A 20,022-nucleotide genomic window follows, 5' to 3' on the forward strand; every position below is an offset into this window, starting at 1 on the left:
TAATACTACGTTATTGCCCATAGTTATTACTTATTACCAATTTTTCTTTTCAGTTTAATTCGATTTAACAAAATTACAAAAACAATTAATAAAACTTAAAATAAAAATTAACGAGTTACTTAAGATTACAATGTAAATAATAATGATCTAAACGTGAGATTAGAAATCATAAGATTCGATGATAGAATAAAAACCCTAATGTATGTCTTTGTATCTATTCACCTTTTTTATCATAACATTCAAAACTTAGTAAAAGTACATCCAAAAATTTTCCTCAAACCACAGCCTCTTACAGCCTCAAATTCTTTACGCATGTCTGAAAAATGTGTTTAAAACGTCCATCTCAACCCATCGCCGGCCCACTACTGAGGACGGGTCTTCTCTCAAATTGAGAAGGGTGGAAATGAAACATGGAGATGAAAACACACATGTCCTATAAAAATCTGTGATAAAAGTTGGCGAAATAGTGGGCCTGATTAGTACCGAACAAATGTTGGCACAAAGTTAATCTGATTATTGATATAAAAGTTAATCGCGATTAAAAATATTTGATTAAATATACATTGTTATAAGAGTACAACAATCATTTTTAACCGATATCCAAAAAAGGAGGAGATTCTCAATTCAGCGCGCATGTTTTTTTTTTTTTGTGATTTTTTTTAGTCGATCATGCAATTACGCTAGCTCAACTTTGTATTTTGTTTCTTATTTAAAAAATATGTACCTTACACTGTCAAAAATATTAATAAAATTAACGATTAATGAGTAATTTTATTAATCGCGATTAGGATTACTATATTAATCGCGATTAACCTAATCACGATTAATTTTATCTGATTAAAATTAATCAAATTAACTAATCGATTAAAACAATAATCGATTAATGCCAACACTGTATCGAACCTATAAAAAGTGTGACGTGGACGGAGCGCGTCATGTGTGTAGCTATATGACCGCACTGCTCGCCATCTGGTTGACGCCACAGGTGCCGTCTCCGCGGTACACCCGGTAGTAGCCCTGCTCGCCCCAGCGCGCGCCCCAGGAATTCTTCACTATCCAGTATGGGAGACGCTTGTGGAATAGCGGGTAGTCTGAAAAAAATTGACGTAAAACAAAATTATAAATTATTATAAATTCTGGTCTGGTCTGGTGGGAGACTTCGGCCGTGGCTAGTTATCACTCTACCGGGAACACCGTGCCACCAAGAAGTTTAGCGATCCTGTACGATGCCGTGTAGAAACCAAAGGGGCATGGGTTTAAAAAAAATTGCCATACCCCTTCCAGGTTAGCCCGCATTCATCTTAGACTGCATCATCAGTTACCACCAGGTGAGATTGCAGTCAAGGGCTAACTTATATCTAAATTAAAAAAAAATATAGATAGAAGATAACATTGTGTAATACCTTTGACCCCGTAGCCAACAATGAGTACCCCATGGTCTAGGTTGCTTGGGTTGCACAGCATTCTCCACGGATGTGAAACGCCGCCTACGTAGAACTGCATTGCATTTGCGTTTATTCCTATAACAAGGTTACATAATCATAATCATTTATTTTGCTCGAATATGGTACATGTCTATTATTTACATGGGGTCTTAAAAATTAGGTAAGTAATCACATATCCTGCCAAGCATGGCGTGCAAAATATATTGACCCAGCATCTAATCTCATCTTCTTAAAATATTATGTCGTCATGTAAAAATTATTAATTACTAGCTGATGCCCGCGACTTCGTACGCGTGAATTTAGGTTTTTAAAAATCCCGTGGGAACTCTTTGATTTTCCGAGATAAAAAGTAGCCTATGTCCCTCTCCAGGTCTTAAGCTATACCCATGCAAAAAGTCACGTCCACGGGATTTATAAAAACCTAATTCCACGCGGACAAAGTCGCGGGCATCAGCTTGATATTATGAATACTATTGCAATAAATTAAACTTGAATGTTTTCGCAATATACTGACCTAATTGATATATTTTATATCGCCAATGACATTGATAATAATGTTGTTTACATTTTGTCCTAGTATTTCTCAGGGTCAATAGGACAATCCAAACCCAAGAAACTTTACCTTGTTAGGCATTGACCCAATTACATATTACCTACAACTGAACTACTTGTTTAAAGGAATAACCTTATTACGAGTTGAATTGATTACGGTAATTACCCTACTACAATATAAATAATAGGGAACCCCTAGCACCCTTAGGATATTTTTATTTTTTGACGTTGAGTTATCGAGATTTTTACGCGGCAATGCCATTTTTAAATGTATTTGTCGATCAAGAAAAAATCATTGATAAAAACTCCCTCCTCGCATATTTCGTAGTGGGTTGAATTCTTATGATTTTGTATATCCTACTGGTAACTGGACCCTTCTTCGTGGCCCAGTTTCGAAGCAGTAGCCAGCTGCCAGTGACTGAAAACTCCTGTTTCAGCCCTACCTACACATATGTTCCACGAAAGAATAAATGAACTCAATCATCATCAACTTTCTGAATATAGAAATACCATCCAAACAATAACATTAAAACATGCATAAACAAATTTCATTCTCTCCACTTATAGTACGCGACACGGTTGTAATGCCAATCAGGGAGGGAACGCCCAGCACACCCACACAGTTCCCGAGCTAGAACGGTGCGGGCGAGCGCGGGTGACGTGCGGGTGTGAGGGCCGTCCCCCCGCCTCATACCCCGATTGCCATCTCAACCTGTCGCGGACTATAGACGTCTGGTAATTTTTGAACCTCCCGATATGCCAAATCATATTTTATATCATGAACAAATTGAGAAGCCAGCTATATGGTTAAATGGGGATATTCAAGGGGCAGATAAAAAATTTAAGAGGACAACGCATTAGTAGTTCCTTAGGTGCTGCATAATATGTACATGGGCGGCTGGTCATTTAAAATCTTACCGATAGATATAGGTCCGTTTTGTAAAAGCCACTTGGCCATGTCGGTCTCGTTGGAGGATATGTTCACGGCCCCACTGATCTGCACTCTGGAGAGAGTCTTGTTGAAGGAGCACTTGTCATTCTCTCCCTCATATGGGTAATCGTTCTCGGCCTCCAGACCACCTAACTGCTCTATTGCTCTGTAAAAAATATATATCCATATCTAAATATATAAAAGGAAAAGGTGACTGACTGACTGACTGACTGACTGACTGATCTATCAACGCCCAGCTCAAACTACTGGACGGATCGGGCTGAAATTTTGCATGCAGATAGCTATTATGACGTAGGCATCCGCTAAGAAAGGATTTTTGAAAACTCATCCCCTAAGGGGGTTAAATAGGGGTTTGAAATTTATGTAGTCCACGCGGACAAAGTCGCGGGAATAAGCTAGTTCTATACTATATTGTTTATTTTAAGTATCAATAATGAAGTGGCAAGCAGCAAATGTTTTAATTACTATCACGATTTTGAACTTAATTCTTCTTCTTAATTCTTCTTCTTTGAATTCTCTCCCCTTGGATATCAAACAGTCTCAATCACTATCTATTTTTAAAACAAAATTGAAGCTATTTTATTTATCCTCCATTTGATGTGTTTATTTATTTTTACTTTTAGTCCACTTATCTGTCGTCTATTCCTCTCTTATTTACTGTTGTATTTTCATTTATATATATATATATATATATATATATACATATGTATATTATGTGTATTTACTTTATTTAATTAGTACACCCCTTCCGCTTTCTTTAATTTTTATAATATCCTCTACCCTAAGGTTGCCTGGAAGAGATCGCTATTTTAGCGATAAGGCCGCCTATTGTACATGCTGTATTTGTTATATGTCTATTGTTTTTGTTTTGGTGTACAATAAAGCATATTTTACTTTACTTTACTTTACTTAATTAACAAAATACCTGTGTAGGATTATTTTTGCCAGTATGTACCTAATTAGAGTATCAGAAGTCAATGAACTGAAATTATAAAGCATAACTATTGTAACTAAATGAAATACCTAGTACTTTCCTACTTAATACTAATATTTTTATAAGGTTAATATTATTGTAAGAGTTATATTTTTTATCCTCACAACATATTATCGTATTATATTCGTATCTAAACTACCCCGGCTACAAACTGGAACATGTCTTCTCGCCACGCGCTGGCGTGTGTGTGTATATTAGAGGGGATATTTGCGGTCAACGCCTGTACAACCTAGAGGTTGGGGGCCTATCTCTACTTTGGTTGCGCGTGGACTTCGGGGGTCAAACCCGAGTCTATGCGTGCCTGTACAGATCCCATAGCGGAAACGCTGAGACGGACCGACTCTTCGACCACGTCCAAAGATCAGTGGACTATATACAGGAGCATATTCCTTCCGCCGAGGTGGTGATCCTAGGGGACTTCAATGCCCACCATGTGGAATGGCTAGGATCACGTACCACTGATCACGCCGGGAGGTGCGCCCATAATTTTGTCCTGGCATACGACTTCAACCAACTGGTTTCGCTACCTACTAGGATCCCCGATATCGCTGATCATACCCCCTCTATTCTCGATCTTTTTCTCACCACTCACCCTACCGGCTACCAAGTTAGTGTCGATGCTCCGCTAGGTACGTCTGATCACTGCTTGGTACAGACCACCGTGCAACTTCCATCATCCGTTTGCACGCGTGCTACCGGTAGCCGTAGAGTTTGGCATTACAAATCAGCTGACTGGGATGGTCTCCGCGAATTCAACGCCTCATATCCATGGGGGCAGCTTTGTTTTTCCGTAAATGACCCCAACATCTGTGCTGTGGCCGTTGCTGACGCTATACTCCAAGGTATGGATTGCTTCATCCCCAACTCTTTAATACCCACCGGTGAGCGAGCACAGAAATGGTTTAACGGGACCTGTAAGAGGGCTGCAAACCTTAAGCAATCCTCTTACCGATCCTGGGTATCAGCACAACGCAACAACGAACCAAATACCGCCATCCTGAAAAAACAATTTAATGCTGCCTCTAGATCCTACAAAAATGCCATTGCCAGGGCAAAATTCAAGCATGTCGACAGAATTGGACAGAGACTAGTCGCAATGCCATCTGGTTCCCGCGCGTTCTGGTCGCTGGCAAAAGCCATTCAAGGCAACTTCTGTCGTTCCTCGTTTCCACCTTTGCGCAAACCGGATGATACACTGGCCCACACCGCCAAAGAGAAAGCCGAAATTCTAGGCACACTCTTTGCTGCCAATTCAACGCTTGATGACGGGGGAAGAACACCGCCTACCATCCCGCGGTGTCAAAGCTCGCTGCGTGACATACGCTTTACCCAAACAGCTGTGCGTAAGGCACTCCTCTCTCTCGACGTCAATAAAGCGAGTGGGCCGGACGGTATTCCTGCGGTTGTGCTCAAAATATGTGCTCCTGAGCTGACACCGGTCCTGACTCGTCTGTTTCGTCTGTCTTACTCCTCCGGCACAGTTCCATCTTCGTGGAAGACTGCCTTAGTTCACCCTATTCCGAAGAAAGGCAATCATTCGGACCCCTCAAATTATCGACCTATCGCGATTACCTCCCTCCTGTCCAAAGTCATGGAGCAAATCATAAACGCCCAGCTGCTGGGATATCTTGAGGAGCACCAGCTGATCAGTGATCGTCAATACGGTTTTCGCCACGGCCGATCAGCTGGTGATCTTCTTATTTATCTCACGCACCGCTGGGCGGAAGCCATTGACAGCAAGGGAGAGGCTCTGGCGGTCAGTCTTGATATTGCAAAAGCCTTTGATAGGGTTTGGCATGGGGCACTTCTATCGAAACTACCATCTTACGGACTACCAGTGAAGCTGTGTAATTGGGTCGCCAGTTTCCTTGACGGTCGCAGCATCAAGGTCGCTGTCGACGGTTTTTGCTCGGAACTCAAACCCATCAATGCTGGCGTCCCTCAGGGCTCGGTGCTATCGCCCACACTGTTCATCCTGCATATCAATGACATGTTGCATCACAACAACATCCATTGCTATGCGGATGACAGTACGGGTGATGCCCTGTACAAAGGACATACACAGCTTTCTCGCGCAGTGCTGGAGGAGTGTAGAGCCAAACTTGTGTCTGACATAGAAACCTGCCTAGGTAAAGTGTCAGAATGGGGCGCACAAAACCTAGTGCAATTTAACCCAACTAAAACACAGGTTTGCGCGTTTTCTGCCAAGAAGTCGCCTTTTACACTGCCTCTTCTCTTTCAGAGCACTCCCCTCACACCTTCCAACAGCATTGGGATCCTTGGAGTCCACATTTCGAGCGAGGTTCAATTCCGCGATCATTTGGAAAGCAAGGCCAAATTAGCCTCCAAAAAGCTTGGGGTGCTCAACAGAGCAAAGCGGTACTTCGCGCCCGAGCATAGGCTCCTACTCTATAAGGCGCAAGTCCGCCCTCACATGGAGTACTGCTCCCACCTTTGGGCTGGAGCACCCCAGTACCAACTCCTTCCATTTGATCGGATCCAAAGGCGGGCTGTTCGACTTGTGGACGATCCCAAACTAACCGGCTCGTTGGAAAGCCTGGAGCACCGCAGAGACGTTAGCTCTCTATGCGTGTTCTATCGCCTGTATAATGGGGAGTGCTCTGAAGAGCTTTTTGACCTCATTCCACCCTCTTTTTTCTACAACCGCACCGCGCGCCACCGTAAGGAATTTCACCCTCACCATCTGGGTGTCTGGTGCACTTCGACCGTCCGCTGCGCCAGATCCTTCTTTCCACGCACGTGCAAACTGTGGAACCAACTCCCATCGGCGGTGTTCCCACTAGATTATAACATGGGGTTATTCAAGGGGCGGACCAACAAATTCCTAAAAGGCCGGCAACGCATCGGCGGCTCCTCTGGTGCTGCAAATGTTCATGGGCGGCGGTAATCACTTAACATCAGGTGACCCGCCTGCTCGCTTGCTCGTTATATCTATAAAAAAAAAAAAAAAAAAATATTATAACATGTTGAAATGTGAAAAGGTGATTTAATTAACTAATTTAAGCCAATATATTGAAAAATAGAATTAAGTATAACTATGTTTAAGATAAAGTGTGTTTTGTTATATTTATTGGGAAATAAAGTTTATTATTATTATTATTATTCTATACTTATCAAATTTAAATAATCCACACTACCAGACTAATATTATTAATATGAAAGTGTGTACGTCTGTCTGTTAGCTTTACACGGCTCATCTGTTTAAACGATTTCAACGAAAGGTACAGAGATAGCTTGCATCCCACGGACGAGCTACTTTTTATACCGAAAAACAAACAGTTCCCAAGGGATTTTTCAAAACCTAACACCATAAGGGCGAAGTTAGTAGATAAAAATAAAATATATCTCGTATATCGTAAAAATATGTCTTACGTTATGTCGCCTACCACCGATTCGGAAAGGAATCGAAAAGAAAAGCTGACAAGAAAAGCAGTCTATCAAAAATCAACAATCTATCAATGCAACAAATCTAAATACAAAGTCGACTGCCTTCATGCAACAATATGCAAAAGTGTGTTTGTTGGTTTCCCATCGGCTCAAACGTTAAACTTATTTTGATACTTATTTATACGAATGAATTACAGGCAATATAGCAAGTACATATAAAAAAATCCTGAAAGGCCGCAGCCGGCAGTCTCTTGGTGAGGTGAATTGGCGGTTCCTCACGTATTGTTCGCACGCAAATGTTCTGCGGTACTCACAGGTGACCCACCTGCTCGTTTGCTCGCTATTTATTATCCATACTAATGTTATAAATGCGAAAGTGTGTCTGTCTGTCTGCTAGCTTTTCACGGCCCAGCAGTTTAACCGATTTTGATGAAATTTGGTTCAGAGTTAGCTTACGTCCCGGAAATTGACATAGGCAACTTTTTATCCCGGAAAATCAAGGAGTTCCCACGGGATTTTTTAAATTTCTAAATCCACACGGACGAAGTCGCGGGCAACCTCTATTTTAAAATAAAAAAAAACTATAAATAAATCATTATTTTTTGGTACATATAGGTACGTAATTATTAGTCGACGAATAGAAATACTTATTGTACCTATTCCGCAATTATAAAACGGATCTTGCATTTTCCGTATGAAAACAATAAGCAATGAAATCACGACCCATATTATAAATGAGAAAGTGTGTTTGTTTGTTGGTTTGTCCTACAATCACGTAGCAACGGAGCAAGGGATAGATATGATTTTTTGCATAGGTATATTTTAAGAACTTTAGAGTGGCTACTTTTATCCCAGAAAATCAATGAGTTCCTACGGGATTTTTATAAACCCAAATCCACACGTACGAAGTCGCGGGCATCAGCTAATGAATGTAAAAATATGACTAACCCGTTGCCACGGCGCGGCGCTTACGTCACATATAAGTCAATGTTTATTGTTAGCGAGGAAAAACAAGCAATTTTCTGATTTGTTTACATCAAAACAGGATAGGTGGCAAAGCCAAACAAACAGTGTAATACTTAGTTGATATTTTTGGTCATTGGTATTATTGTCAACTTTTTAACATCAGTAATAATTTCCTGCATCTACATTTTTTTAAAGCCATGAGGTGTCGTGCTGCCGACATTTTTTCTTAAAAACAGTTATGCAAGTGCGAGTCGGGCTCACACACGAAGGATTCCGTACCATCGTACAAGAAATAACACTATTTTTTTAAATTGTCATGGCGGCCATTTTGAAATTTTGTTACTTATTTGTTGTTGGCTCTGGTGTATACCTACTGCGTAAACCATTAGGGTTATGGTATATAACAATGCATTGTGGAAATGTTCTCATTTAAAAGTTTCTAATGCTACTCGGTCCTCGGACAAGTCTACCTTCTCACTCTCAAAGACTTACAATGACCTAAAATATAATTAAAACATCTTACAACTTAAAACCGTGGATATGTACTATGACTACCAAACGCGTATTAGGTCGAGACAGGTCGCCATTAAAAAGATAAGAATAACAAACTCGAAACCAATTCAAGGGGCATCCCAAACACGAAAAAAGACCAGACATTACCCATATTAGTAAGGCAAAAACAAATGAGTAATAAACACTTGAACTCGTGAATCATTCCCAAATCAGCTCCCAAATTAGGTACGTAACAATGTTCGTTGTAGGGGCTCGATTGAGTACGGTAAAATGACTGCTACAGCTGTCATGATCGCATTCACCTCTGATTAGTTGACGCTCGCTCACTATTGGATACAATACATTGTTGCGACAAGAACACTATAAATTAAGCCAATCTAAACAATTGAGATTGTAATTGTGATTGATGCAGTTTTTCCGCAATCGACCAGCTGATGATGTCCGCGACGTTATCCGCGTGAAATTATTTTTTTTATAATCCCAAGACAACTCACCAATTTTACGAGATAAAAAAGTAGCCTATATCCGCGTACGGGATGTTAATCATATCTGCACTAAATAGATAATTCCTGTGACTTAACATAACACTCTCCAGAACTTTTAATTACATCCATCCAAAAACTTATTGTGGCGTGATGGAAGGACAAACTAACAAACAAACACACTTATTTGTAATATTAGTACGATTAGACACTTACCCAGTATAGTTTGCGACAGGTCGACATGTCATTAGGGGTATGTGGCGGGGGTACGCCCCACACACCCGCATGTCACCCGCGCTCTTGCGCACCGGGTTAGCGCGGTGACCCTGCGGTTGTGCGGGGCGTCACCACCCCGATTGCCACGTCGACCTGTCGCGAACTATGCCTCCTAGATTAGTATATTAGTGTTCCGTGATTTAAGGACAAACACACTTTAGTGGCTTTCGCATTTATAATATCAGTAAGATTAGATACGTACCTATAAGCATTGTCTGGCAAGCCGCCATTGCAACCCTGGTCTAGTTTGTCACAATCCACCAACTCCTGTTCTGACAAAGACACTAGTTGTCCTGACTGCATCTTCCATTGGCCCTCTATGTTGCCTGCACAATATTTAAAAAATCAGTAGAATTATTAAGAAAGAAAATAATATAAGGATTTGTAATTTGCGTAAAATATGTTTTTATCGGAAAAACGTACCTACCTTCGCCGCTGTGAATAAAAGAAGCATACGTACATACAGACTCACGGATTGTTTTTTTTTTGCGTAAAAACCGCGTAAATGCATGTTTCAAGATAAGTAATAATTACACTATCCACACATTCGCTACTCTAAAGAAGAGAAAGATAATATAGGTCTATTTTAGAAATTGAAGTTTTGAAAAGAGCAACCTTCGAATTTGTTGCTGGTGCTTCTCGGTAGGAAGGGCATTCCAAACCTATTCATAATCTAATAACAGACTAACTTGACGAATCGAAAGCACTTGTAAAAAATTGTTTTTTTTAAACTTTTTATTTCTATACCTGTTCTCTGTAGAAACACTGAATGCCTCTATGCAAGAAATACATCTAAAGGAAACGCACGAAATAATTTTATATTGTAAGGCAATGGAATCATACCTGTAACACTAAAAGCCCAGCAGCTACCGCAGCCTCCTTGGTCCTTCACTTCTGTGACGGCATCGTGCTGTCTCCAGTCAAACGAGTCAGGCAAGTGCACTTGTGGAATATCCGCCTTTCTGATAGGAATTTGATTACTGTCACGAAGATTTGGCTTTAATCCCAGGTATTTCTGCCCAAACTCCTCATATGTCAGATCACTAAATCGCGTAACAGCATATCTGGCAGTTCCTCGTTCTTGAGTATTTAATTCGTGAATTTTTCCAACATTATTTGCGAATATTTCATACCTTATAAGCATTTCTACGTGGTCATTAATATAATCTGGTTTGTAAGTTGTTAGAAAATCAGAGAATAAGTGCTCAGTTTGTATTTTGTGATAGATTTCAGTAATACCATCTTGGTAATCACAAGATACGCGGTATGTTGGCAGATGTTCAGTCCATGGGCGTAGCCAAATGTTAGCTCTACAGAATTTGTTTAAGCCGATATTATTGACCAAATTACAGTCATCTTTTATGCTCAATGCGAGACAATCTGTGTAACCTACTTCCATCTTCATTCTGTAATGAACACCAGCAATATCTTGCTTATCTAAGGAGAATATCCGCACAACTTTTTGTTTTCTTGGATGTGGATATTTAGCTTCGATATGTTTCAATGCTTCTCTCGCCAGTTGCATAGCATTTTCTGCACTTTCGAATTCGATTGTGGCTTCTAATGGTGTTTCGTCATCTTCACAATTTACCTCTATTTGCTTTCCATTATTCAACCATAGTCGCTCGCGAATCTGCGAAATGCAATGTCTCCTAGGCAAATGCTCTATGAATTCACACTGTGTAATGTTATCGACCCATTCATATTTTAAACACGTCGTATAGCCGACATCAAAATCTATAGTTGTTACCCTCCCCTTAGTTATTTTTGTGTCAAAACTGTTTATTTGTAAAACTCTTTGTTTATATTTATGTAAGGAAGACATTTCTAATTTTTCCAAAGACTCTTTAACGAAGTTTTGTATCGTTTTTTCATCAGTTGTTACATTCGTCGACTCTAAAGAAATCGATCGTTTACTACGATAAGGCTTATCTGGTCTACAACTTGTCTTAATTTTCTTAATTTTTTTGCTGTTTGGCACCATCCATATAGAAGATGTACACGATCTGGGTATTCTACTAGTATCAGCATAACATGAAAAAGGATTTTCCTCAATATCTATGTACTTTGAACAGTTTGTAGTAACAATTACAAAGCTCAAAACGAACGGTGTACGCGAATCAAGACTTGGTATAATATTCGGTTCGCCTTGATGTATAACTTTATACTTCATTTTAGACGATGCCTCTATATCTTTCAAGGATGCTTTTATAAGATCTAATTTTGAAATGCCGGTGATACTCTTAAAATCTGGCTCATCGTCACATACTACAGCCAAACTTTGAATAACTAATTCATCATCAGGTGACGGCCATAACCGAACGTAGCAGAGCCTATGATACATGCCTGTTAGTTCTTCACAATGAGATAGTTCCACATTATCTTGATGTCGTATACAGTAAGTGAAAGCCGTTTCTATGAACATACGAACTGTATTGATACCCATGTTCATAACGTTTTGAATAGCATGGATGGTAACTAGCTTTTGAATGTTATTAGTATCAGTTTTATCGTTAATGTGTTGTATTGCGCGATCAGCATAATAGTATTTTATATCCTCGTCGATGTAATCTTCTATTGGTACAACTTGTCTTTTATTCCTATTTTTGTTATCCATTGCGATTTTTCTACCACTTTTGATATTTTTAGAGTCCTGGTTTTTACATTCGATAGCAATATCTTTATTTGGTGTCATCCACGGCCGATCCCATATTTTTGCTTGGCAGATTAATACAGTTTTCGGTGCTAATATATTACAATCATCCGTAGATATTGGAATATCCTCAATTAAGCATTCAGTAGGGGAAATTGAGTATTCTATCGTAGTCAGAATTCCAGCTACAACCTGTTCCGTTACATGGTGTATTTTAACAATTTTATGAATATTTTTAGCATTCGATAATCGCTGATACTTTACCAAACTTTGTTCAGCTAATAATTTGTAACTTTCGTTATTTACATCCTTTTCTTCTGAGGCTCCTAAACTGACATTACGTTTCTTTCTATAATCTTCACTATCCTCATCACTAATATCTCTGTTACAATTTACGTCAACTTTATTACGTCCTTTCCAAGGACGTTTCCAAATAGTTGAATGACAATATAGAGTATCATTTTCACTATGCTTACATCCAAGCGCTTTTTGCTCATTTTCTGTACATTCAATTATTAACTTAGCTATAAAATCTATGTTAAACTTTACTCCCGAAACTAGTTGCTTATCAACTTTTTCTACTTTGGTAACTTCATGATTTGATGATGTATTTATTTGAGTTTTCTGATACTTTTGTAAGGATTCCTGAGCTAATAATTTAAATTCTGGTAGATTTGGGTCTTGTTCAACTTTCTTACCCTTCAATGAGCGTCTTCTCCTTTTGTGGTTTTTATTATATTCCTGCGTACTTTCTTCATTGATGACATATTTTATTTTCTTTGGATTTGGATCTATATTGGATCCAATAAACATAACTAAGTTTTGTTCCGTATCTATTGACTGTTTCTTACTATTACACTGAACAGTGATATCTTGCTTTTTCGACCATGGTTGTTCCCAAATTTCTGAGTGACAACTTATAATATTAGGAGGATCCAGTACATCACAAGTTGAAGATTTCATATTGTCATGTAATTGGCAATTAGTTGGTGTGACGGTAAAATCTATTTCAGTAAGCAATCCAGATACAACTTGTGTTGTTACTTTTTTCAATTTAAAGATTTTGTGATGTTGTGTTGAACCTGTGTCTTCCAAAAACTTTTTTAAAGACCTTTCTGCCATCAATTGGTAACGCGAGTCGTTAACGTTTTGTTCTTTCTTGCCACCACGAACTTGTCTCTTTTTTCTTTTTTTTTCATCGTTTACATCACAGGAAACATTTATTTCTTTTTTATTCAACCACTGTTGTTCCCAAATTTCTGAATGGCAACTAATAATATTAGAAGCATCTAATACCGCACAATCAGAAGTAGTTGGCTCCATGTCATTACTTAGCTTACAATTTGTTGGTGTGATTGTGAAATCTATTTTGGTAAGACTTCCAGCCACACCTTGAGTTATTACTTTTTTCACTCCTATTAATTCATGATGTTGTGTTGAACCTGTATCTTGCAAAAACTTTTTTAAAGACTCCTCTGCCATCAATTGGTAACGCGAGTCATTTACATTTTGTTCATTCTCGCCACCAGGAACTTGCCTCTTTTTTCTTATTTTTTCATCGTTTGTGTCACAGGTAACTTTTATTTCTTTTTTATGCAACCATGCCTGTTCCGAAATTTCTGAATGACAGCCAATAATACCAGAAGAATTTAATACTGTACAAAGAGAAGTAGTTGGTTCCATGTTATTATCTAGTTCACAATTTGTTGGTGACATAGTAAAATCTATTTTCGTAATGCTTCCAGATACAATTTGCTTAGTTACTTTTTTTACACTAATAAGTTCATGATGTTGTGTTATTTTTGACTCTTGTAAAAACTTTTTTAACGAATCGAGTGCCAGTTGTTTGTATCGAGGGTCATTGGGATCTTTTTCCGATACACCACCAGGAACATGCCGCTTTTTTACTGACTTCCCATTAATGTTATCACATGTTGTATTAATTTCTTTTGAGTTCAGCCATGGTCGGTCCCAAATTCGCGAACTACAGGATATTTCTGTATCTTTTGAATTTTTCGGAGATATTTTAAATAGAATTCTAGTCAATGTTCCAGCAACTACCTGAACGGTAACATTTTCAACTCTTACTACTTCATACATTTCATCAACATCATTTGATTGTAGGTAATGTTGTAAAGATTCCTTTGCTAATGATTCATACTTGTTTGAATCTTTGTTTTGTTGCCCGCCAACAAAAGATAAATTTGCTGACCGTTTTTTTCTAGATATTACAATATCTTTATCACCTGAGTCATCACAATTTACATTTATTTGCCTACCATCTTCTAGCCATGGTCGATCCCATACTTGTGCTTTACACTTCCGCAATGGTTCGTTATACAATAATTCACATGATTTTACGTCAACCTCGAAATCATTAGAACATGTTGTATAGCCCACAATGAACTTAATTTCAGTTAGTAAGCCTGCAATAAGTTGTGTTGTGACTGAATTTATTTGTACAACTTTTTGTTTATTATTTTTATTTGAATTCAACTCTAAATACTGCAAAGCTTCTTGAGTCATATCTAAAATTTTCTTATCTTTTATTTTCCCTTCTACATTATATATTGCTTTTTTGTTTGAAAATGTTTCGTCTATCGGTCTTTGAGCACATGTATATGTGATTTTTTTCTCCTGGAGCCAATGTCTTTCATGAACTGTTATTTCACATACATTGGAATCCATGCTTTGTACAATTGAACAGTTAATCCTTTTCATATATGAGACAGTTTTATTACAATTAGTATATGAAAGACTAACAGTTATCTTTGTAACTGTACCAGAAGCTCTCTTCGCATAAGCTTGTAAAATTTTTTCAATTTTCATAGCATTCGGGTAATTTGATTCTAGTTCAATTTTTTTCAAACTTTCCTTTGTTAATTTTAAAAGTACAGGGTCATTCAAATCAACTATTTCGGCTTTACTAAGTTTTAGTTTCTTTTTTTGTTCATTGTAACAAAATGCACTTAGAATTTGTGGTCTTTCCTGGTCAGTAGTTTCAATTATTCCATTACAAATTTTGTTCTGTATATCTTTTTCTTCACAATTTACCTTGTCACAGGGTATGACAACATGAGCTTGAATATAGAAAAAATTCTGATAGTTTTCGACTTCTTCTTCTGCAGCAATAACATCTAGAAGAACCCTAGTTTTTATTTCCAAGTCCATTTCATTTAAATAATCCACCATATTTTGTGCCAGAGAATATAAATATTTTGCCTTGTTGATATTTTTTTTAATCTTATGAATTTTCTCAGCAACAGACATAACTTTTAATTCATTTTCGTAACTTCTTTTTACTCTAGGAAAATCGTCATGGATGTAACCAAACCCAGCAGAGTTAAAAAAATTCATTAAATCATCTATGGCTTTTTTCCTATCCTCATTTAAAAACTCATGTCTTTCTTTGTATTCAGGTTGTTTATACAGAACAGAGTGATCAGGATTTTGTTTTGTTTGAAATTCTGAAACGTGATGTAATTTAACACTAATTGTTGCTTCTGTACTTTTTGGAAAAGTTTGCAAGCCCTCTGAAGGTGTTTTGTAAATATTTTCATGTAGAATTACTTGTTCTTCCAAATCCCTTAGTTCCTTCTCCGTAAGAGATTTCTCTGTTTTTATTTGCGCCTGAACGTCAGTATTATGTATAGCTTTGAGAATTTCATCTGCAGACCCTGTATTAGCAATTTTATCATAATCTGGAATAGGCTTAGGTGTATCATCTACGTTGCCTTGAATATATATTGGAGTATTTATTTCAATGTCATTACTTTCATTGTTTGGAATGTATTCACCTTCATCACCAAAAATCCATTCCTGTGTGCAATTATTAGAAAGAACAGCTCTATATTTAGAACCATCTGGCAACTTTATCCAAGTCTTTTCTAATATAGCTATCCTGCACACTTTACTATCAGAACAGGGATCACTTGATGTTGATGTGCAGTTATCAAAACCCACTTGAAGTGTTAAAGTATATCGTACACCATTAACCACCTACAAAATAAATAGGATCATCATCAAAATTAATATTGTTTAAATAACCTTTTAATAAAATTGTCAGTCATTGTGTAACATACTTGCACTTGTCTTTCCACATCAAGCACCGACTGCAACAAGTGCTTAGTGGTTGGTTCATGTCTATCCAAATGCTTAATGCCAAGTGCTGCTAGGTCACTGACGCCAGGTGCTTGAGGATTGACATGGCTAGAGCACCCTACACAAGTGTCACCATATTGCCGTCTAGGTATTGCAACAAATTCCTCACCAGAGGTAACCTACAGAAAGTAAATAAGTGAGATGAATAATTGAAATATTTCAAGAAATCAAAAAAATACATAACTACATAATATATTATTTAAATGAAAATTCAAGTTATACTATACTAGTTAAAGTTAAAATACTTAAATTTTAAGTTACATTCTATTTTGAGTATTATGAATGTGTTTGGTTGAAATGAAGTGAAAATTTAATGTTGTTAAAAAATAGATTGTTTCATAATTGAGTCAGCAACTCGATGTAAGTTTAGGAAACCTGTATTTCAGGATCCCCGTTTTTCCACCTCTGTCACAAATATAAATATTTTCACCAAAATAATCAAGATACAAAATAATAAATAATGAATATGTTTGATTATCAAAAAACCTTGAAGTATACTTTTTGGAATCCTAATCAAATATATTATTATTTATCATAATATTAATAACAATAGCAAGCTTTACATATTATTATTTAAATACAAATAATTAATGTCTTACTCCAGTATTTGATTGCACTTCATTGTCCAAATGTACAGGTTGATGGATAACAGCTTTAGTTGTCTGTTCTACTACAACTACACCCTCTAAGGTATCAGCATCAGCAACAGTTGACTGTGTAACCTGATCAACATCCTCACATTGGTACTGATTGTTTTGTATGGTTATGCCATTTTCTTCCAGATCTTGGATTGTGGCAGAACATTTCAGGTATCTAGAAGAGTCTACATTGTGGATGTCATTAGCTCTCAGTCTGGCTTCAATATAATAACATCCATTGCCATCATCCTACAATTTTAAACTATGTTATGAAATGTTAACTTATATTAAGACTAAAAATGTATACTTAGTAAATAAATTAATTATTAATTTACTGATGAATTAACTAATTAATAAATATAAGCAATAGCACAGAACATTTTTATTCTATGAAAAAAACCATGGAAATTGTCCTGACTAATGTTCCAAATAAAACTAAAGTAAGTTCTATTTTACTATATTTTAAGTTTCTGTTATATGTCCATAATGTTCTCAAAGATGTTTGAAGTCATCCAAACTGCACTTGATCTGTGTGGTGGACTACAACCTAAGCTCTTCTCGTTCTCAGAGGTAACTCATTTTTAGTAGAGGGCTATTTTATATAGTACGCGTCAGGCTGATGGGGTATGAGGCGGGGACACACACCGCTTAGTGCAGGGGTTGTGCGGGTGGTCCCTACCCCGATTGCCATCTTGACCTGTCGCATACTATAGGTATACTTACACACGCAAACTTACTTAACTACTAAAAAAATTAAGTAATAATCCATCCATACTAATATTATAATTGTGAAAGTGTGTTTGTCTATCTGACTGCTAGCTTTTCATGGCCCAACAGTTTAACCATTTTTAATAAGATACAGTTAGCTTACCTACACCTTACAGGACATAGGTTCCTTTTTATCACAGACAATCCACCCAGTCATGAAGTCATGGGCATTATCTAGTTATTTAGATAATTTTCTTAAGTGTGGCACAACAGGTGATGTGGGAGATTCCTGGTTTGATTCTTGGCAGGAGAAATTTTAGAATTTACAATTTTTAGTGACCTCTGGTCTTAGTTGACAGGGAGGTTTCAACTGTGGTTACGTCTACGTACCACCCTATAGTAATAGTAAGTAGGCCTACTTATCACCCTACAGTAGTAGGGTGGTAAGTAGGCGTAGTCAAGCAAAGATGGCTCTTTTTGCTGGGGATTTAATGTTTTGCATATGCATCATAAAAGCTGACTAAGGGTATGAATATAATTTAACTGCAATACCATTTTCAAGTACCTAAACCCGCTTTCATTTTAGACTACATTCTTTAGAGAGGATGAATTGTAGTTAAGGATGCTTGTCATGAAATTATTAGCTCTCTGAAATATTTCACAACTTTGTAAATGATTATTATTTAGCATTTACCAACACATTTGAATTCAAAATTATTTGTGTGAAGATATAGGTTCATATTTGCTGTTACAAAATATTACACGCGAGGGTTTCAATTTTTATTATTATACTAAGTAGTGGTGAAAATATTATCTGGTCCTTACCTACTTACAATGCAATATGGGTATTTTATGCCTATGGCTCATATTATGAACAATTAAAATGTTTGCAATATATTTATCATTCTATTCCCAACTAAGTACCTACTGAGTTGACAAGACAATAAAGTCAGAATATTTTTGATAAATATTATGATAATACAGTCTAAGGTCTTCTTTACGATAACCCTGCGTAAAAATAAAAATGAAATTAACTCAAGTAGGTAGGTAGGTACTTGCCGTTTTCTGCGCATTTAGAAGTACACCTTCATCGTACGTGTAGATTTGATCAGGCAAATTGTTTAAATATTCGACGAATCCATTTAAAAACTTCTCTTTGCTTTCGATACTTATTTCTCCAAAACAAACAGTAAGTAGAAAACACGGGATTAACGCAAACACACTTTTGTATTGACGCATGACGCAAAATCAAGACGCTATCATCGCTGAATATTCACCAGCAGACTGAGGAGAAGACAGCGCGTCACGTCGCAAATCACAACGGCTAATTAAAATAACTATGTGGTAAATGAATGATTCAACAAAATTAATAACAATTTTGCAATTCTTTGTTTTACGTTTGTTTGGTTTTGGTTGACAGTTGACATTTTTTAAGCAAATAAATTGACATGTGACAATTCACCACAGACCAGTAAATTCACTGAATCACCATAGATTATAATATGTACCTACACCAGTGGTGTCACTTCATGCTTGTGGCAAACAACAAACAGCAAGCATCGGCAAACACCACAAATGGCTTGCCTGCCAATCGGAACGTTCCAAAGCGTTGGCAAACATAAGCAAACACTTGTCCACACGCTTGCTTTTAGCTGTTTGTCACAAGTAACTATTTGGCGGCTCCATTAAACACAGTGTTTGCTTGGCGTAATCACCCGTTCGTCACGCTTGCCAGTGCTTGTTGTTTGCTGTTCGCTAGTTCGACTCTAGTCTTTAACACAGATAAATACTTGATAAATAGAGCTACACGTGAGCTACACTATGGAGACTATGGAGATCTTAGAATATATATCTGTGATCATAGAGATAGTATACCTACATCATTCATCCAAGTCTGTGATGGACTAAGGTGATGGATGCAAAGAATTTCTAAGTACTACTTCGTTGTATGTGATGGATGGTGATGGAGATCTTGGAAAGCTAGATTGAAGTACTGTGTAACCGCGTATGAGATAGCGATAGCACGACGTAACGATGAATAACACGACAATTACCATTGTTTAGTAGTCAATATTAATTGTATTAATATTAACCGATCAACAGTATTTGTATCAAACGTTTTTTATGTGAAAACAAGTAAATAACTAACTAACTAATGAGAAATAACAACAATGACGCCACGAATTCTAAAAGTTTGTTGTGCAACTAAAGTTGCATTCCTTTCTTGTAAAAATCGGTTACACGATAAGAGACAAAAAATAGGTTAGCTAACCT

At 37.3% G+C, this 20,022-nt stretch overlaps 1 protein-coding gene across 1 annotated transcript; it reads right to left on the reverse strand.

Annotated features, from left to right (window-relative positions):
• LOC117990447 (uncharacterized) lies at positions 1-19,155 on the reverse strand. Its single transcript, XM_069504460.1, has 8 exons — positions 18,808-19,155; positions 17,002-17,289; positions 16,324-16,521; positions 10,432-16,240; positions 9,791-9,914; positions 2,916-3,094; positions 1,404-1,520; positions 1-1,091 (listed from the first exon to the last, which is right to left on the reverse strand). The coding sequence occupies exons 1-8, from the start codon at positions 18,985-18,987 to the stop codon at positions 946-948; spliced, it is 7,041 nt and encodes a 2,346-aa protein (XP_069360561.1). The 5' UTR covers positions 18,988-19,155; the 3' UTR covers positions 1-945.
• Positions 19,156-20,022: the final 867 nt, after the last annotated feature.

Source organism: Maniola hyperantus, chromosome 18 (genome assembly GCF_902806685.2).
Source record: "Maniola hyperantus chromosome 18, iAphHyp1.2, whole genome shotgun sequence".
Taxonomy (NCBI): Eukaryota; Metazoa; Arthropoda; class Insecta; order Lepidoptera; family Nymphalidae; genus Maniola; species Maniola hyperantus.

Bases quoted from the DNA above. Each gene is read 5' to 3' on its own strand.
- LOC117990447 (XM_069504460.1), bottom strand. From the start codon at position 18,987: ATGCGTCAATACAAAAGTGTGTTTGCGTTAATCCCGTGTTTTCTACTT. The intron at 16,522-17,001 runs GTAAGACATTAA...TACTTTCTGTAG, and splicing joins AAGTGCAATCAAATACTGGA to GTTACCTCTGGTGAGGAATT. The intron at 1,521-2,915 runs GTAAGATTTTAA...ACCTTGTTATAG, and splicing joins AAACGGACCTATATCTATCG to GAATAAACGCAAATGCAATG.